The sequence below is a fragment of the Panthera pardus genome, unplaced genomic scaffold, assembly GCF_024362965.1.
Source record: "Panthera pardus isolate Hobbes unplaced genomic scaffold, ASM2436296v1 HiC_scaffold_2, whole genome shotgun sequence".
Classification (NCBI taxonomy): Eukaryota; Metazoa; Chordata; class Mammalia; order Carnivora; family Felidae; genus Panthera; species Panthera pardus.
The window spans coordinates 28,367,650-28,383,846 of NW_026526765.1; the positions used below are offsets into that span (position 1 = coordinate 28,367,650).

General features: G+C 38.4%; 2 protein-coding genes across 2 annotated transcripts in view; both read left to right on the top strand.

Moving 5' to 3' along the window:
* SPEF2 (sperm flagellar 2) overlaps positions 1–16,197 on the top strand; it is a 184,227-nt gene that overhangs the window by 129,452 nt on the left and 38,578 nt on the right. The window contains exon 30 of the mRNA XM_019450660.2: positions 2,632–2,861. Coding sequence (XP_019306205.2) covers positions 2,632–2,861 — 230 coding nt within the window. The remainder of the gene's footprint in view (positions 1–2,631; positions 2,862–16,197) is intronic.
* Positions 10,208–14,479, top strand: LOC109267712 (zinc finger protein 862-like). Its single transcript, XM_019450659.2, has 5 exons — positions 10,208–11,929; positions 12,057–12,274; positions 12,395–12,603; positions 12,694–12,817; positions 12,899–14,479. The coding sequence occupies exons 1-5, from the start codon at positions 10,916–10,918 to the stop codon at positions 13,248–13,250; spliced, it is 1,917 nt and encodes a 638-aa protein (XP_019306204.2). The 5' UTR covers positions 10,208–10,915; the 3' UTR covers positions 13,251–14,479.

A 16,197-nucleotide genomic window follows, 5' to 3' on the forward strand; every position in this document is an offset into this window, starting at 1 on the left:
TAAGATAATGTTTCACATTTTTCTAATGCCAGGCTCATTAGTAGTCAGGGCCAATTAATGGGAGATTAAGAAGTCATTCACTGGTATGTTTTACCACTTAGGCTGATTCCCTTGTTAGGGTAATACCCAGTACTGCTTTGCTGTTGGGTTCCAAAGGTTTTTTCAGACTTTTCATCTCTAGTGGGGGGCAGAGAGTTTTATTCCCTTAATTCTCCCGTAAAAAAGCAGCTCAGCAAAGCAGAAATAGCCCTCAACTGAAAGTCAGGAGACATGATGCTCCGAGAGTTGGGGACTCCTTCCTTGCCCACAAATTAGCAGCATGCCTAATTGCTTGGGGCCCTGTGGCCTTCATCTATAAAAGGAAAGACTCCAACCAGGAAACTCCAGAGGTTTCTACTAGATCTAGATTCTGTGAACACTACAGTTTCCAATCAACATTTACTGAAGATTTAGAAGTTGCTACCTACGTAGAATATAAATGTCAAGTGTTCTCCGAAACAAGTGCCATCTACAAGACAGTTGTTATAGTTTGTTCTCTACAATCCTTGTCTCATAATGAAAGTTCTTTTGTAAAATCTTCAGCCTAGATTTTTATATCTGTTGTTCTATATAGTAACACACACACACACACACATACACACACACACACACATAACTCAGCCTGGTTGCAGTAAGGCTTATTTACCTTACTATTACAGTAAGGCTTAAAATAATTTTACTACTGTATAGCCAAGTGAGTTATCATTAGCATCACAGAGCAGTGATGTTCGGTTCTGTTCTCTGCCTGCCACTTACAAATGAGAACATGTCTTCTTAATTCTTAAGATTCACAGCTCTCATCCATGTGGCCATCAAGAGTAAATTCGTATTTTTATCAGATGTATTCCAATTTCTCAGATATATATTATGTGTATGTATCTGACCTCTGAATGTAGCCAGAAGAAGTTAAAACTAGGACTGTTCAGCTATGCTTTCTGTTTTGGTTATTGCAAAAACTCTGGTGGTAAAAGAAAACTAGAGAGAGAGAGAGAAAGCTATCCGATCCCTGGGAACTTCAAATCTTGCTTTTTATTCTCCTGGTACTTTTTAATTCCTCCCATTCATAAGAAGGGTATGCCTGATAACCTCCACTAGGTGGTGCACACCCATTTTGAGATCTTGGTTCTCGTTCAGTCTTGGTCTGCGGTTGTCGGCCCTTCTCACTCAAGGTTGCAAACTTAATAGCTATCCAGTGCCTTCTCCTCTGCACCAGCACACAACCACCACGAGGCATAAACTAATTAGATAATACGTGCAATATGGACACTCACCAACACAGAATGCTGGAGTTGAAATCTAGGGTTGTCTTTTGAGAGAAAGCAACTAATACTATTTAAAAAAAATTTTTAGTATCTGTATTTTGGTGTTCCTGGGTTACATAAAAGCAGATTAAAAATGGATTTTTCCATAATGTCCAATCTTTATTGCGAAATATAAACACAATCCTTTCTGTAATACGGTAATGTTTTACTTCTCTGTATAAATATTTATACACTTCTCGTGTAAAAACTTCTCTGGCTTTTGAAATGGCCTTTAATTAGGACCATAACTATAATCCCCAGTTCAGCTTAAATCCATGCCCTGTGTGGCTTTACATTAATAACCATAAGGTATGGAGTTATGTGTTATCAGCTCCATGCAAAGGTAAGGAAATTCAGAGAGCTTACGTAAATTACCAAGGACTCATGGGTACAGAGAATTCTGGGATGAGAGCTCAGCTTTGAGTACTCTTTCTACTGCACCTAACTATTGCTATTTATACTACATGATTTAACTAGGAATTGTTATTTGTAAAAATAGAAAGCAATTTCAATGGGTATATATTATTAAAGTCCATTCTGACAATTGTGTCTTCAATAACATCAAATTCCTTGATATAAAGTTAGAGAAAAGCCACTCTTCTAGAAATCCAGTATTAAATTTGATTAACATTATAATTTATCCTGATTCCAAATAAATGTGTTGTTCTAACAATTATATTTTACAGGTTTTTCTACCATATAACTTTATTCTGGTTCATACTTAGATTGAAATATATCTCTTGATATAATCTTGTTTACACAGTAAAATATGGTCTAATATTAATAAAACCATATTTTATGAAGTCCCTTTTTGTTCAGCTTTGTGTAAAATGTGACTATTAGCTCTTTGAGCATGGATTTTATTTCTAATCTCTATTTACTTATACTCTGCCTGTCTACAAAATGGATTTGAAGAGAATTAGAATTTTTTTTTAATTTTTTTTAATGTTTATTTATTTTTGAGACAGAGAGAGACAGAGCATGAATGGGGGAGGGTCAGAGAGAGAGGGAGACACAGAATCCAAAGCAGGCTCCAGGCTCCGAGCTGTCAGCACAGAGCCGGACGTGGGGCTCGAACTCACAGACCGTGAGATCATGACCCAAGCGGAAGTCAGACGCTTAACCGACTGAGCCACCCAGGCACCCAGAGAATTAGAATTTTTAAACATGAGGATTGAATTGTCTAACTTAGCTATATGATGTGTAGACTTTGTGTGTATGTCTACTAAGCAAATTCTGTTAACCCAGTAGTTTTTAATGGGGATAACCCTATTCATTTTTCCATTTTCAGTGTGGAAAAATTAACTGAGGTAGCTCGCTATCACATTGAAACATCGACAAAAATTCAGAGTGAACTTTATTTAGACCAAGAAGATTTCTTTATTAATGGTGATGTAAAAGTCTTTCCAGATTCCCCTCCTCCAGTACGTCCTCCACCCGTAGAAAAGGAAGAAAATGGCACCCTGACCATCGAACAGCTTGACAACCTTCGAGATCAGTTCTTAATTATAGCACCTAAAGGTAGGAAAAGTAATTATTATGAAAAAGCACAAAAAAGGATAAGACTAATGAGGGTGGAAATCACTTACTCACAAGTAAAATCAGCCCTCTGGGATTGAGTGTCACCAAAATGAGCCCTTGCTCTGTTCTAGTTTATGACACGTTTGCTTCATACAGCGTAGATCTGAATTAAACAAACAGGAGGAAAACAGTGAGTAATACTTTAGCAGTGTGGTGATCCTCGTTCCTGCTAATTCTCCTCTTGGGCCCATCCCTGCCTCTGGCCAAAAGCTGGTAAACTTGAGTATTACTTAGTCTGGCAGTTGAGAGAGACAGCCTTTGCATACACTTCCAGTCTAGGCTTTGTATTGGGGTTATGAGTTTGTGTTTCTGTCTCCCTGACTAATCTGTGAAGGGAGACCAGGGAGGAGAGAATTTCCCTTTCATATTTGCCTTTTTCCTCAGTGCTTCACAGATTAAGAACAGAACAAATAAATTGTTAACAAAATATTTGCTTAACTAATTAATTTGCTCACATATACATGTACATAGTATTTCATGCACACAATTCTTTATTTCCTTCACATTTTATCATTATGACTCTATAGCATCTACACAGGCTTTTTTTTTTAATACAGGCTCTTTCTACTCCCAGATATTCTTTAATGAATTCCATCAATTAGTAGCACAGGTAATTCAGACAGGTCCTGTAGGATTAGCATCTCCTCTCCATTTTATAGGTCTGGACACTGAGTCACAAAGTAGTTTTTGCCTATGGTCATATGTCATCCAGATCTCTTCAAAGTTCTTGCCCCTTCTCACTGAACTAAGCCACCTCTCATAAACAGGTTTATTTTATCTTCCAATATCCACATATAGGAAAATCATTACTTTTCTCTAGAGAATAGCCAATAGCACTAACACAATTCCACTCTCAGAGTAATTAGATTTCATTTGTTCTTTAAAAGTTCAGTATTTTGGGACACCTGGGTGGCTCAGTCAGTTAAGCATCCAACTTCAGCCCAGGTCATGATCTCACAGTTCGTGGGTTCCAGCCCTGCATCAGGCTCTGTGCTGACAGCTTACAGCCTGGAACCTGCTTCAGATTCTGTATCTCCCTCTCACTTCTTCTCTGCTCACGCTCTGTCTCTCTCTCTCTCTCAAAAATAAATAAACATTAAAAAAAAATTTTAAGTTTAGTATTTCTAGAAACCCACATCAAATCTCAGTAGTTAAAAGGGCATTCCTTTACTCTAAGTCTGAACACCTCTTTGCGAAGCCCACTGGGTGAAACAGGTGTAACCACGTGCCCCTTGGGAGAACCTCTACGTGTCAGTGCAACTAATCAACATGAGCAAGTCTACACCTTCAATACATAAAGACACACATGGCAGCTGTGGATGTGTACCAACTCTGGCTGGCAATATTTGGGCAGGAAGGAAATGTGGCCATCAGCAGGTGTAAAAAAAAAAAAATCACAGTTTTATAAACCCAACCCATGAAATCCCTTCCTTCTTTTGTTCAGGCAGATTCCATTCTCTTGCCCTTTGTATAGGTTTCACAGTGCCCTCTTATTACATATTTCCTTCTTCAAATTTGCTTTTGCTCTTCATTTTATTCACACCATTTTTTACATTAAAAAAGATGCATGTATAAAGATTCTGAATATGAAATACGATTTGCCTTAATCCTACACTAGGGTGATGGGAAGGAAATCATCCAATTAGCAGGTCAAAACTAAAAGCATTTGTGGGCATGTGAGTAGGTGGAAGTGGATTTTGAAAATTATCAACCACTTCTAATCCCTTTTTAAGAACCTTAGTATTCACGATGATAACCATGGTACATCCTTGGATCCAACTTCAAGTCTAGAGCCTGCATTTCAACTAAAAGTTTAAAAACAAATAACAAATAGCAGCTATAAGTTGACATGTGTATGTCTTAGAAGATTAATTCTAGAAACCATTGGGACTAAAATATGTCAACTGATACATTTGTTTGTTTTCTGAATATGGTAGAATGCAACAGCTTTCAAAGTATGGTAGAAAGAGGAAGGAAGAGGGAATAAAGGAAAGGGGGGAGGCAGGAGATAGTTATATATACATTTTAAAAAATAGATGTAAAAGGAAAACCACTTGACTGACAGACTCAGAGTGTAATTTGAAAAGTAATGAAGAAGAAAATACAAAGTTCTATTTAGGTTCTTTCTGGAACAGAGTATCAACTTTTTAAAAGTGCTCAAGAATGCAGAGCAAAAGAGGATCAGCGAGCAATGACGTTGGTCTGGGAAAATTTGGTGGGATAATACCTCAGAGGAAGGATATGGAAGAAGAGTGGTTTGATGGCAGGGATACACAGAATATTTAAAGTTCGAGGAACAGCCACTAGACAGTGTGCAGATAAGAGGCATGGGTGTGGATGTTCAGGGAAAGAATCAGGAGACTTCTTTGCCTCTTGTTCCCCAACTGCATGAACCACAGACAAACAGATGGGGAGGTCTTCTCTGTCTTGGAAACCATCTCCACCCATCTGAGCTGGAGAATTGACACATATTTAAGAATAACTGGTGTAGTTACTGCAGAATTTACGAGGCTATATAATACTGTGAGATTTGGGAGACTTCACGGTTCAAAATGAGTTATGGTCTATAAGCAATCAGTTTAAACTCTTTATTATTGGCTCAATTATACTATTTTAACACACACACATATATTTGTTGCTGTTGTTGCTTGCTTTTCAAGTACATGTAAAACCTTAGCGCAGTATCAGGTAGTCTATCAATAAAAGTCATACGCATTGTTATTTTTCTTGCTAATGTCATAAAGGGAAGGTAAAATAAGAATCATTCCATTCCATTTTCTGCACCCCAGAGTCACAGTTCTGTGATGACATTTTTGAAGCCAGGCTGCAAACCCTGACGTTGCCCCTCCCTGAGGAAGCCCAATAAGTGCAACTCACCCTTCTCCCCAACTCCCTGAGCCCCCAAAAGACCCTCTGTCTTTAGTCTTTCTTCCTCAGCTCTGCAATTGTTGTTCAGTGCCTTAAATGATACACCGCCATCCATCTTTTAAGTGAAGTCTTTTGTCATATTCCTTCTGAGAATTGGAAATCAATCTTTCATGGTACTTTCCACTGTATTTACCTTAGGACCCCTACAGTTGCCAAAGACCATCTTAGTTGAAGTGATCAGTTTGGAGCAAGTGGCTGTTAGTGGCACATTTCTAAATGGGCAATCCTACAGAATTTCTTCCTTGAACTTGAAAATTGCCGTTATTTTTAAGTCAAGAAACATGATCATTTCCATGAACGACTTCATATATGCCAGGGTAACCTATGGTATCTAAGATGCAACTTTAAAGCTCACTAAAATATGATAAAATATGATGAACAGATGGATTTTCTCTAGGAAAAAAAGCAAACATATTTGCACATAACAGTCATCATATTACCAGGCTCACAGCAAGATGTCTTAGCAAATTTATAAGGAGTGGTAATGCCCACTCCTTATAATGTCTGAAGTTCCACTTTGGTAACTTTTAATTATGCTACAAAAATACAATTATTGAGGGAAATGGATAATCCTTAAGTAAAACAAGTGACCTTAAATACTTATGAGTAACTAGCATCAGTATGTAAATGGAAAGAACTAAAGCTTAAGGAGTTTTCTGCTGAGTATTGGCTGCCCCACTTGAAAAATAAAAGTCTTTGTTAAAATAGTCCTTGCTAAAGATAATGGAAAAATTGAAAATGCATTATATATTGTAATGCTTATATTCAACACTCCTTTCCTGGTCAAATTCTGCCACTTGTGATGATTCTAAATCTCCTTTGGTAAATGTAGTCATGAGACATAAAATATCATTTGTTGATATGATCGTTACAAATAGGCCAGAAAAGAAAAATGGCCTTATGCGTGATCATCATACAAGATTATGCAAAATACAATGAAACAACTTGTCATCCTAGCATTGTTCTTGCCACCCAGCAAAGATCCATACTTTAGACTCTTAGGAGCAGCTTAAGTAAGAGGCATCCAGTGGTTCAGCAAGACATTCTTTCATTGACTGTCCCAGGGATTCCCACGAGCATACTCCCAGCACAGAATGAGATGTAGCGAATATCTTCCGAATTATAACAATAGCCAATGTTGGCATGGTGTCAGGCTCCATGCGTCAGGCCCCATCCCAGCATTTCCATGTTGATTCACTTCTTACCCATGGCTGGATGAGTAAGAAGACCCATCCAAGGATAAGAAGAGTCAGACAGTTCTTTTCAGTGGCACCATTCATCAAATGATTGATTAGTATGATCCTGGGCAAGTTATTTAGCCTCTCTCTGACTCACTTTCCTCATTTGGAAAATGGGGTATTTCAATGGAGCTGCTATGAGTTATTAAAGTGATTAATATATGTTAAGTGTTTAGAAAGTGCCTGGAACATAAAATGTGCAATTTAAGTGTAATATATAAGCCATTGTGATTTAATTATATAATTATAGTAATACCTCATTTTTATATAATATGTAATGTTATACAATAGTGATACAAACCCTTCTAATTATTATCCAAAATGTTAGCTCAATATCCTGAAGGTACACATACCATAATAGGCACCTACACCATTACTCTGGAACATTTCCAGAAAAAAAACAAAAAACAAAAAACACCACCTGATAGAATTAAGCCACAGGGTTTATGGCTCCCCCATGGACCAAAAACATCCCAAACAAAAGCATTCATTTTGTGTACTGCATTAAGCTCTGAGTAGGTACATCTTGTCTTTAAGCATCAAGTGCCAAGCACATCATGAAGACAGTCTTTGTCCAATGAAAGCAATTTGGAGTCTGTTGAAACTAGAACACTTTAGCAATGTTCCTCTGCACTTAAACCAAAAGAACTCCTTTTCTTTGTAAGCCCATCAGTACTCCATGTAATGCCTATAGAGATTTGGTTCATGGCTGTTTTTGCTTCTGCTGAGAGGCTCTCCAGAGAGAACACAGTCCAGTAAATTCTACACCCTTATCCCTTTTTCAAGGGAAGCAGCATTTAGTTATTCAGGACTCTAATATTGTTCTAAAAACTGACAGGGGCCCCTCTTTTGAACCTCTTTTAAAGACCCAGAGATTCAGTGATTGGTCTCAGAGACAGAAAGCACAAACAGAACTCTTGTCTGTGGTGGCTAAGCTAGATCATTCAGCTACATGGTTTTTACAAGAATTCAAAGGAGGAAGTAGTTATTGCTGCCTTTGTGGGTCAGCATAAGGGTTAGCCCAGAGGAGAATTTTGAATGGAACCTTCCAGGAAGAAAAGCAGGGGCAGGGTGTTCCAGACAAAGGGGAAAATAGAGTAGACATTAAGATTTTGAGGTTGCATGCATGACATATTCATGGAACAGCAAACAGACCAGATGGGGAAAGAGGCAGTATTTGAGGACAGTAAAGACCTTGTGGCCAGATTGTGAAGTCTCAAAGTGGCTTGAAAAGGACATGCAGGAAAAGATTATCAAAGATATTTAGAGCCCAATGATGTGAGTGGGTTACAGGGAGAAAGAGACTCTGAGAGAGCCACAGATACTGCTCTGTTTCTCTACCAAGCCTCAACTAACAGAGAGACAGGACTGAGGGCACTGGTGGGGGGTGAGGGGGGGGAATAATTAGAAAGTTCTGTGGATCTTTCTAAGCTAGTGTCTCTGAGGAAATTATACAAATATGGCACCAATATTTGCAGGGATATAAGCCCCATATTTTAATCTGAAACCTGCTTAAATTAGTCTGACTTTACACAAATCAAAAACTGTAGAAAGATTTCTTAGAAAGGGTGATAGAGAAGGACTGATGTTATTAACAGGGATATCTCTCCAGGTGGCAAAATCTAGGGATTGGTGCAAAAAGGAGTAGCCCCCATATGTCCTGTGGTTCTCTCAGTGGGTGAACTCCTTCCGCTATGTAGATTCAGATCACGGAAATGCAGTAGTAAATCTAGAAGATTTTGGACCTGTTAAAACTGTCTGTGGGCAGGGTTTCAGCTGTAACTTTAGGAGGAAACATATTCTCATGAAGTCAGAGAGTTTGCATTAGGCAGATGAAAGTATGTGCTCAGAATTCAAGATAACACCTTCTGGAAATTCTGTTCATAAAGCTAAAAACGTAAAAGCTAGCTAAGTCAGTAGCAAAAGTTCACGTCCTTTCTATTAACAATGAGAGACTTCTTTCACTTCTTTTTTTGTGTATTCATTCATGTGTTCACCAGCATTTGTGTGTGTCGAGCAGGCAGCAGCCTGGTACTGAAGGCCTTGTGTGGGAGAATGATAGTGTAGGGATGAAAATGAAGTCAGGAGGTATCAACTACAAGGAGAGTCCCTTTCCATGAAAACAGTAACATTTAGGATTTGATTTTGGCGGGGGAACAAAATGGAGCTAACAGTAACAACTACCAAAAAGCTGATTAAAAGGCAAATAGAAGTTAGACGCAAATAAGGTAAGAAAAGCAGAAGCAGATTGACCAATGTCAAAGGTTTTCCAGTAAAAGACGTTAAGAGCTATGAGATCATGAAAATCAATAGGGAATGTTTATTTTCTGAAACGTCTGCCACACGCTTACACTCATCTTGCCATTATGGAGCACAAAGGAAGTAAGTGTGGTTCTTTCTGCAAAAGAGTTTAAAATCTAGCTGAGCAGTCAACCTAGGACAGTAAAGCAGTGAAACAAAATGAAACACTGAGCTTTTATGTTGACATAAGGTATTTTAGTATAATATTACACAAACACATATTACACTTTTGCATTAGATTATAAAATAGGACAATATAGTCTAATGATCAGTAGGGTCACAGAAGTTGCAGGAGGGAAATAAATATATGGTGTAGGCTCCCTGCCTTCAGAGAGAAACTATTTTAGGACATTGCTTTCTGTGATTTAAATTCTTCTGTCCTTTTGTCCAGAAAAAAAAATACATAAATATATGTTTTATATATATGTAATATATATATTACATATATATAATATATATAATATATTATATATGTAATATATATGAAATATATATATTCTATATATGTAATATATATGTGAAATATATATGTAATATACATGTGAAATATATGTGAAATATATATGTAATATATATGTGAAATATATATATTATATATATGTAATATATATGTGAAATATATATATATATATATATATATATATATATATATATATATATAGTTCACTCTCCGACAAGCATGTTTCAAAAATTAGACCTTTGGGGAAAAGACAGAGTTGAGTCATGAGGCATAGCTCCTTGAAACCATCTGGGATGGGTCTCAAAGCCTAAAGCCCTTTCAGGTTGGGCTAAATGAACAGGTTGGCTACAACACAGCTGGAGAAGGTGGGCCTTTGGTGGGATGGAAGTGATGTCCAAGGTGAATCTTGTAGGCCTGCTGCTGTGTGTGTCCTATTATTTTTTTTCTCACCACAGGAAGCAAATGTCAGCAAAAAACAATGTCCCTCTTATGCAAAGAGAAACATATTCTAGAGTGAAGAAGAACATAGCATCCTTTGCTATGAGAAACCTGTAATAGTGATGTAAACATGGGGGCTGCGGAGTAGGACTGCCTGCTAGTGATCCCCAGCTCCCCCACATACAAGCACTGTGGCATCAGACAAATTAATTAACCTCTCTGTGCCCTAGTGCTTTTGTTTATAAAATGACAAGTGACTGGTCCATTTTCTTAACTATAAAATAGGGATAAGGGATTATGAAAGTTAAATGATATAAGCCACTTAAAGTGCTGACCAGAATGCCTGACATCCCACTCATAAACATTTGCTGTAACATCTTCCAGAAATAATGAGCAAGTGTTGGGGGCAGATATTAACCAAAATTAAAGGTAGAGATTGGTGATTACTGAAAATAACAACATGGAGTTATTTTAAAGGCAGGGGTCCTCCAGGCGATGTGAACCGAGTCACTGAAAAGCAGAAAAGGCCGCAGAAGCTTGACCATCATCTTCCAAAGAGGAATAATCAATTTTTGAAAATCTGGCTTAAAAAATACCCTTGGCTTATATATGATGAGATACTAAATCTTATGTTCTGTGGCCTGTGCCGTAAGCATGGAGTAAAGTCAAGGGGAAATCAAGTGAGTTTTTTTTATGGCACTGACAACTTTAGGACTGAATTTCTCAATGCACATCATCTCAGTGAGGCCCATGCCAAGGCTTCACTAATGGAAGCAACAAGTGGTTCTCCAGTGAACCGAGCCACCACAGAGTTCATGGTGATGACCATGAGCAAAGTCACCCTCGGGAGAATAGAGAACTTATTCAGATCATGCCATGCTATCGCCAAGACGGGACGCCCCCTCAAAGACTTTATCTGGATGTGCAAGTTGGATGATATGAAGGGTGTCGATATCGGCCCAGTATTCAGAACTAACAAATCAGCAAGAACGTTCACGTATTTTATCGCTGAAGTGGAACGGAGAAATCTAAGAGAGAAACTAGAACAAAGTAAATTTTTCTCTGTCCTCAGTGACGGAATCACAGACAGCTCAACCGAGGAAGCTGAACTTGTCTACGTGCAGTTTGCATGTGCAGGAAAAGTGCATTGCCAAATTGTTGGGGTACAGACAGTAGAAAAGAAGGATCCTTTGGAAATAAGAAATGCCATCGAGAAAACTCTAGAGCGAAATCTTCAACTTAAGCTATCGAACCAAGACTGGGCGAAGAAACTGGTTGGTTTTGGAAGTGATGGTGCCCCTGGCTCAGAGGGAGAAAACAACGGGGTGGCCATGCTCTTCAGAGAAATCCAGCCACGAGCACTGACTGTGTACTGCTTTGCACATCATCTTGAACTGTCTTACAGGGCGGTCTTCCAGAGCGTTCCCCTGTACAATGATGTCAGAGGCCTTCTTCACAGCATCTACTACTTCTACCACAGTTCTCCTGTCCACAAGAGTTCTCTGATAACTGCTTTCAAAGGCCTTCACCTTCGCCCTGTGCTGCCTTCTCGAGTAGGGGGCAGGAGGTGGCTTCAGGGATTACAGGCAGCCCTCCAGAACTTTCTCAGGGGATATCCTGCGATAGTCCAGCAACTACATTCAGTAAGTCATTTTGAAATACCACACTATTTTAGTTTGCCAGACTGACAGAGAATATTTTTATTGAGAAATTTGAAAGAATAATCTTGAGAAAGATAAACGGCTATTCTCTTCCCGATCTATGTTACAGGCAGTTGAGGACAGAAATGACACTAGTCACCAGAAAGCCAATGAACTCCTGGAGTTCCTTCTCCAAGCAGACATTGTTAAATTCGTCCATTTCTTAGTGGATGTCATTAATGTCCTTAGCATTCTTTCCCGTGTCAATCAGAACAGAAACTCTTCCATTGCCGATGTATTTGCCTCATTAGAGTCAACACTGGAAATGCTCAGAATGTATAAAACAAGGTGAGGAATTGGGGAATGGTCTGAGGGTCTGTCAAACTAGACAGTTTGACTGGGGACATTGTTTGTCAGGTGCTTTTTCATTTAATTGTTTATCTGGGGGATTTTTCTTTTCCTCCCCAGACCAGGACCAAAGGAACGTCAGGTAGATTCAGCCACACACTTTCATGGTAACTGCCTGGGAGGAAAGGGAAACATTTCTGATGTGAGAAGCACGGTCTTAACGCATCTTGTCAAGAGGCTGCAAGGTTGTTTCAGAGATGCCAGCCAAGATGTGGTAAAGGCTACTGTGATTGGAAGCTTTCAACTGTGGCCCACAAAGATAAATCAAGGTACCCTATATGCACCAGCTTCTAACCGTTGTTCTTTGACTGTAGGTTTCTTTCATGTATGTGACTTTTTCTCTCGTATATTGATGGCAGAATTTGGAGAAAAAGAGGTATCCATCTTGACTGCCCACTATGAACCACTACTGGAAGCTGCCAATGTGGAAATCGATGAAGTGGACACTGAATGGAGCATGTTGAAATTAGAGATTTATGCTAGGTAAGCATAGTTGGTATTTTATAAATATTTGAATGAAACTTGAGAGTCTCAATTTTTTACACTTTTTATTCTTCCCCCTAGATTTCAGAACATCTGCAAATTGACCTGGGATTTTGTGAATTCTGTTTACTTGCACAAATATCCAAATATCCTGACATTAGTGGACCTAGTACTGACGCTCCCTGCAAGTTCTGCAGAAGCAGAACGTGGCTTTAGTCAGATGAAACGTGCCAAATCACAAATGCGTGCCACGATCAAGGCTGAAAGTATGACAGATCTCTTGATAATTCAGTTGAACTCTCCAGACATTAATAACTTTGACCCTAGGAAAGCTATCCACTTATGGAATACAAGAACACCATCTTCAACTGGTGACACGAGACCTAATTCCTCTTGTTCATCAAACTCGGAAAGCCATTATGAAAGTGATTAGTAATATGACAAATGTGGGCTTCGTCATTCATCAGAGCAAAAACAAATTCTTTTTAATCTGAAATTTAAAAGTAACACAGTAACCAGTCTTCACATCAAATGTAAAAGGCATTTGGCATCTTACCAGACAAACAAAGCCAAAATCCAAAGATTGGTTTTCCTGTACCTTTCTAAGATCACTTCTACATCCACACATTTGTTCACGTTCTATGGATGGAGGAGATCCTTCTAAGCAATGGTGTCATTTTGATGTCATATTTTGCAGAGTTATTACAAAGGGTGTCTAGGCCATGATTATGATCTGAATTCCTTTAGGCCTGGAATACAATTAACATCTTTCCTGGATAATTCTAAATGGCAGTTGCTTTAGATAACTAACTTAGAGCCAAATTGAAAAAGGGTATTTTTTAAATCAATGAACACAATTTCTTTTTTTTTTAATTTATTTTGAAAGAGAGAGAGAGAGCATGCGTGTAAGCAGGGGAGAGGCAAAGAGAGGGGAGAGAGAATCCTAAGCAGACTCCGAGCTGTGAGTATGGAGCTCAACTTTGGGCCCAAAATCTGAGCTGAAATCAAGAGTCAGATGCTTAACCGAATGATCTATCCAGGCACCCCCCATGAATAAAATAGTTTATGTTTGTGTTATCCCATTTTATGTGAAGATCATATTGCCATATGCCTTGGGGCATATGTAATGACAAGGTCAAATATTAAAATAGTTTCACCTTTCGCACTACGGTCACCAGATCAATTCCTATGTAAGCTGGAACTATTACCTTACAACACTTTGCTTGCACCATAGCTATTAAAGACAGTGGAAATATATTGCATATCTATCAGAATTTTTAAATACTTAGAGACTCTTCATGGTTTCATAAAATAGATTTTATTTACAGTTTCATATTGAGGAACATGAATGATTTCTTTCCTTTTTAAAAAAATGTTTATTGTTTATTTTGAGAGAAAGAGTGTGTGTGTGTGCATGCACATGTGAGCAGAGAAGGGGCAGAGGGAGAGGAAGAGAGAATCCCAAGCAGGCTCCAAACCCAGCACAGAGCCGGACATGGGGCTCAGTCCCACAACCACAAGATAATGACCTGAGCTGAAATCAAGAGTTGGATGCTTAATGGACTGAGCCACCCAGGCACCTCATGAATGATTCATTTTTAACTTATCTAAAAACCAATGTGTTTTTTACTGAAAATAAAGCTCATTTTACTGAAAATTCTACTACCTGGGAAAAATTTCTCATCTCTATAAAACTGGATACTCAGGTTTGATCAAAAAGGATAGAGAATTTATTTCTGAACAACCTATCAGATGTCCAGTCATATCAAAGAAAAAGTCTGCTCTTGCCACCCAGAAAATTAACTTCCAAATCTCAAAATTATGTATTTGGTCTGAACCACTGATATTTTAAAAGTATTAATGCATTTTCTTAAAGGCTAGAAGAAATGATAAAGTTCACATTGGAATTTTATAAATACTAAAAATTCAGGTGCAAAAACAAAAATATGAAATGCTACATCTATGTTATACTCTTTTTATTTCTAAACAAGGAAGGATAGCTATTACTCTGGACCTGAAATATCCAAATACATGTAGGAGCCTTTCCTGACTCTAGAAGGTACTTCTGTCAGAGGGGTTAGACAGATATTTTTAAAGCAGATTTATTTATTTTGTTTTTCTACTTCTTTTTTTTATTATATGAAATTTATTGTCAAATTAGTTTCCATACAACACCCAGTTCTCATCCCAAAAGATGCCCTCTTCAATGCCCATCACCTACCCTCCCCTCCATCCCACCCCCCCATCAATCCTCAGTTTGTTCTCAGTTTTTAAGAGTCTCTCATGCTTTGGCTCTCTCTCCCACTCTAACCTCTTTTTTTTCTTTTTTTTCCTTCCCCTCCCTCATGGGTTTCTGTTAAGTTTCTCAGGATCCACATAAGAGTGAAAACATATGGTATCTGTCTTTCTCTGTATGGCTTATTTCACTTAGCATCACACTCTCCAGTTCCATCCACGTTGCTACAAAGGGCCATAGTTCATTCTTTCTCATTGCCATGTAGTACTCCATTGTGAATATAAACCACAATTTCTTTATCCATTCATCAGTTGATGGAAATTTAGGCTCTTTCCATAATTTGGCTATTGTGGAGAGTGCTGCTATAAACATTGGGGTACAAGTGCCCCCATGCATCAGTACTCCTGTATCCCTTGGGTAAATTCCTAGCAGTGCTATTGCTGGGTCATAGGGTAGGTCTATTTTTAATTTTTTGAGGAACCTCCACACTGTTTTTCAGAGCGGCTGCACCAGTTTGCATTCCCACCAACAGTGCAAGAGGGTTCCCGTTTCTCCACATCCTCTCCAGCATCTATAGTCTCCTGATTTGTTCACTTTGGCCACTCTGACTGGCATGAGGTGATATCTGAGTGTGGTTTGGATTTGTATTTCCCTGATAAGGAGTGACGTTGATTATCTTTTCATGTGCCTGTTGGCCATCCGGATGTCTTCTTTAGAGAAGTGTCTATTCATGTTTTCTGCCCATTTCTTCACTGGATTATTTGTTGTTTGGGTGTGGAGTTTGGTGAGCTCTTTATAGATTTTGGATACTAGCTCTTTGTCTGATATGTCATTTACAAATATCTTTTCCCATTCCGTTGGTTGCCTTTTAGTTTTGTTGATTGTTTCCTTTGCAGTGCAGAAGCTTTTTATCTTGATGAGGTCCCAATAGTTCATTTTTGCTTTTATTTCCCTTTCCTTTGGGGATATGTCAAGTAAGAAATTGCTGCAGCTGAGGCCAGAGAGGTCTTTTCCTGCTTTCTCCTCTAGTTTTTTTATGGTTTCCTGTCTCACATTCAAGTCCTTTATCCATTTTGAGTTTATTTTTGTGAATGGTGTAAGAAAGTGGTCTAGTTTCAACCTTCTGCATGTTGCTGTCCAGTTC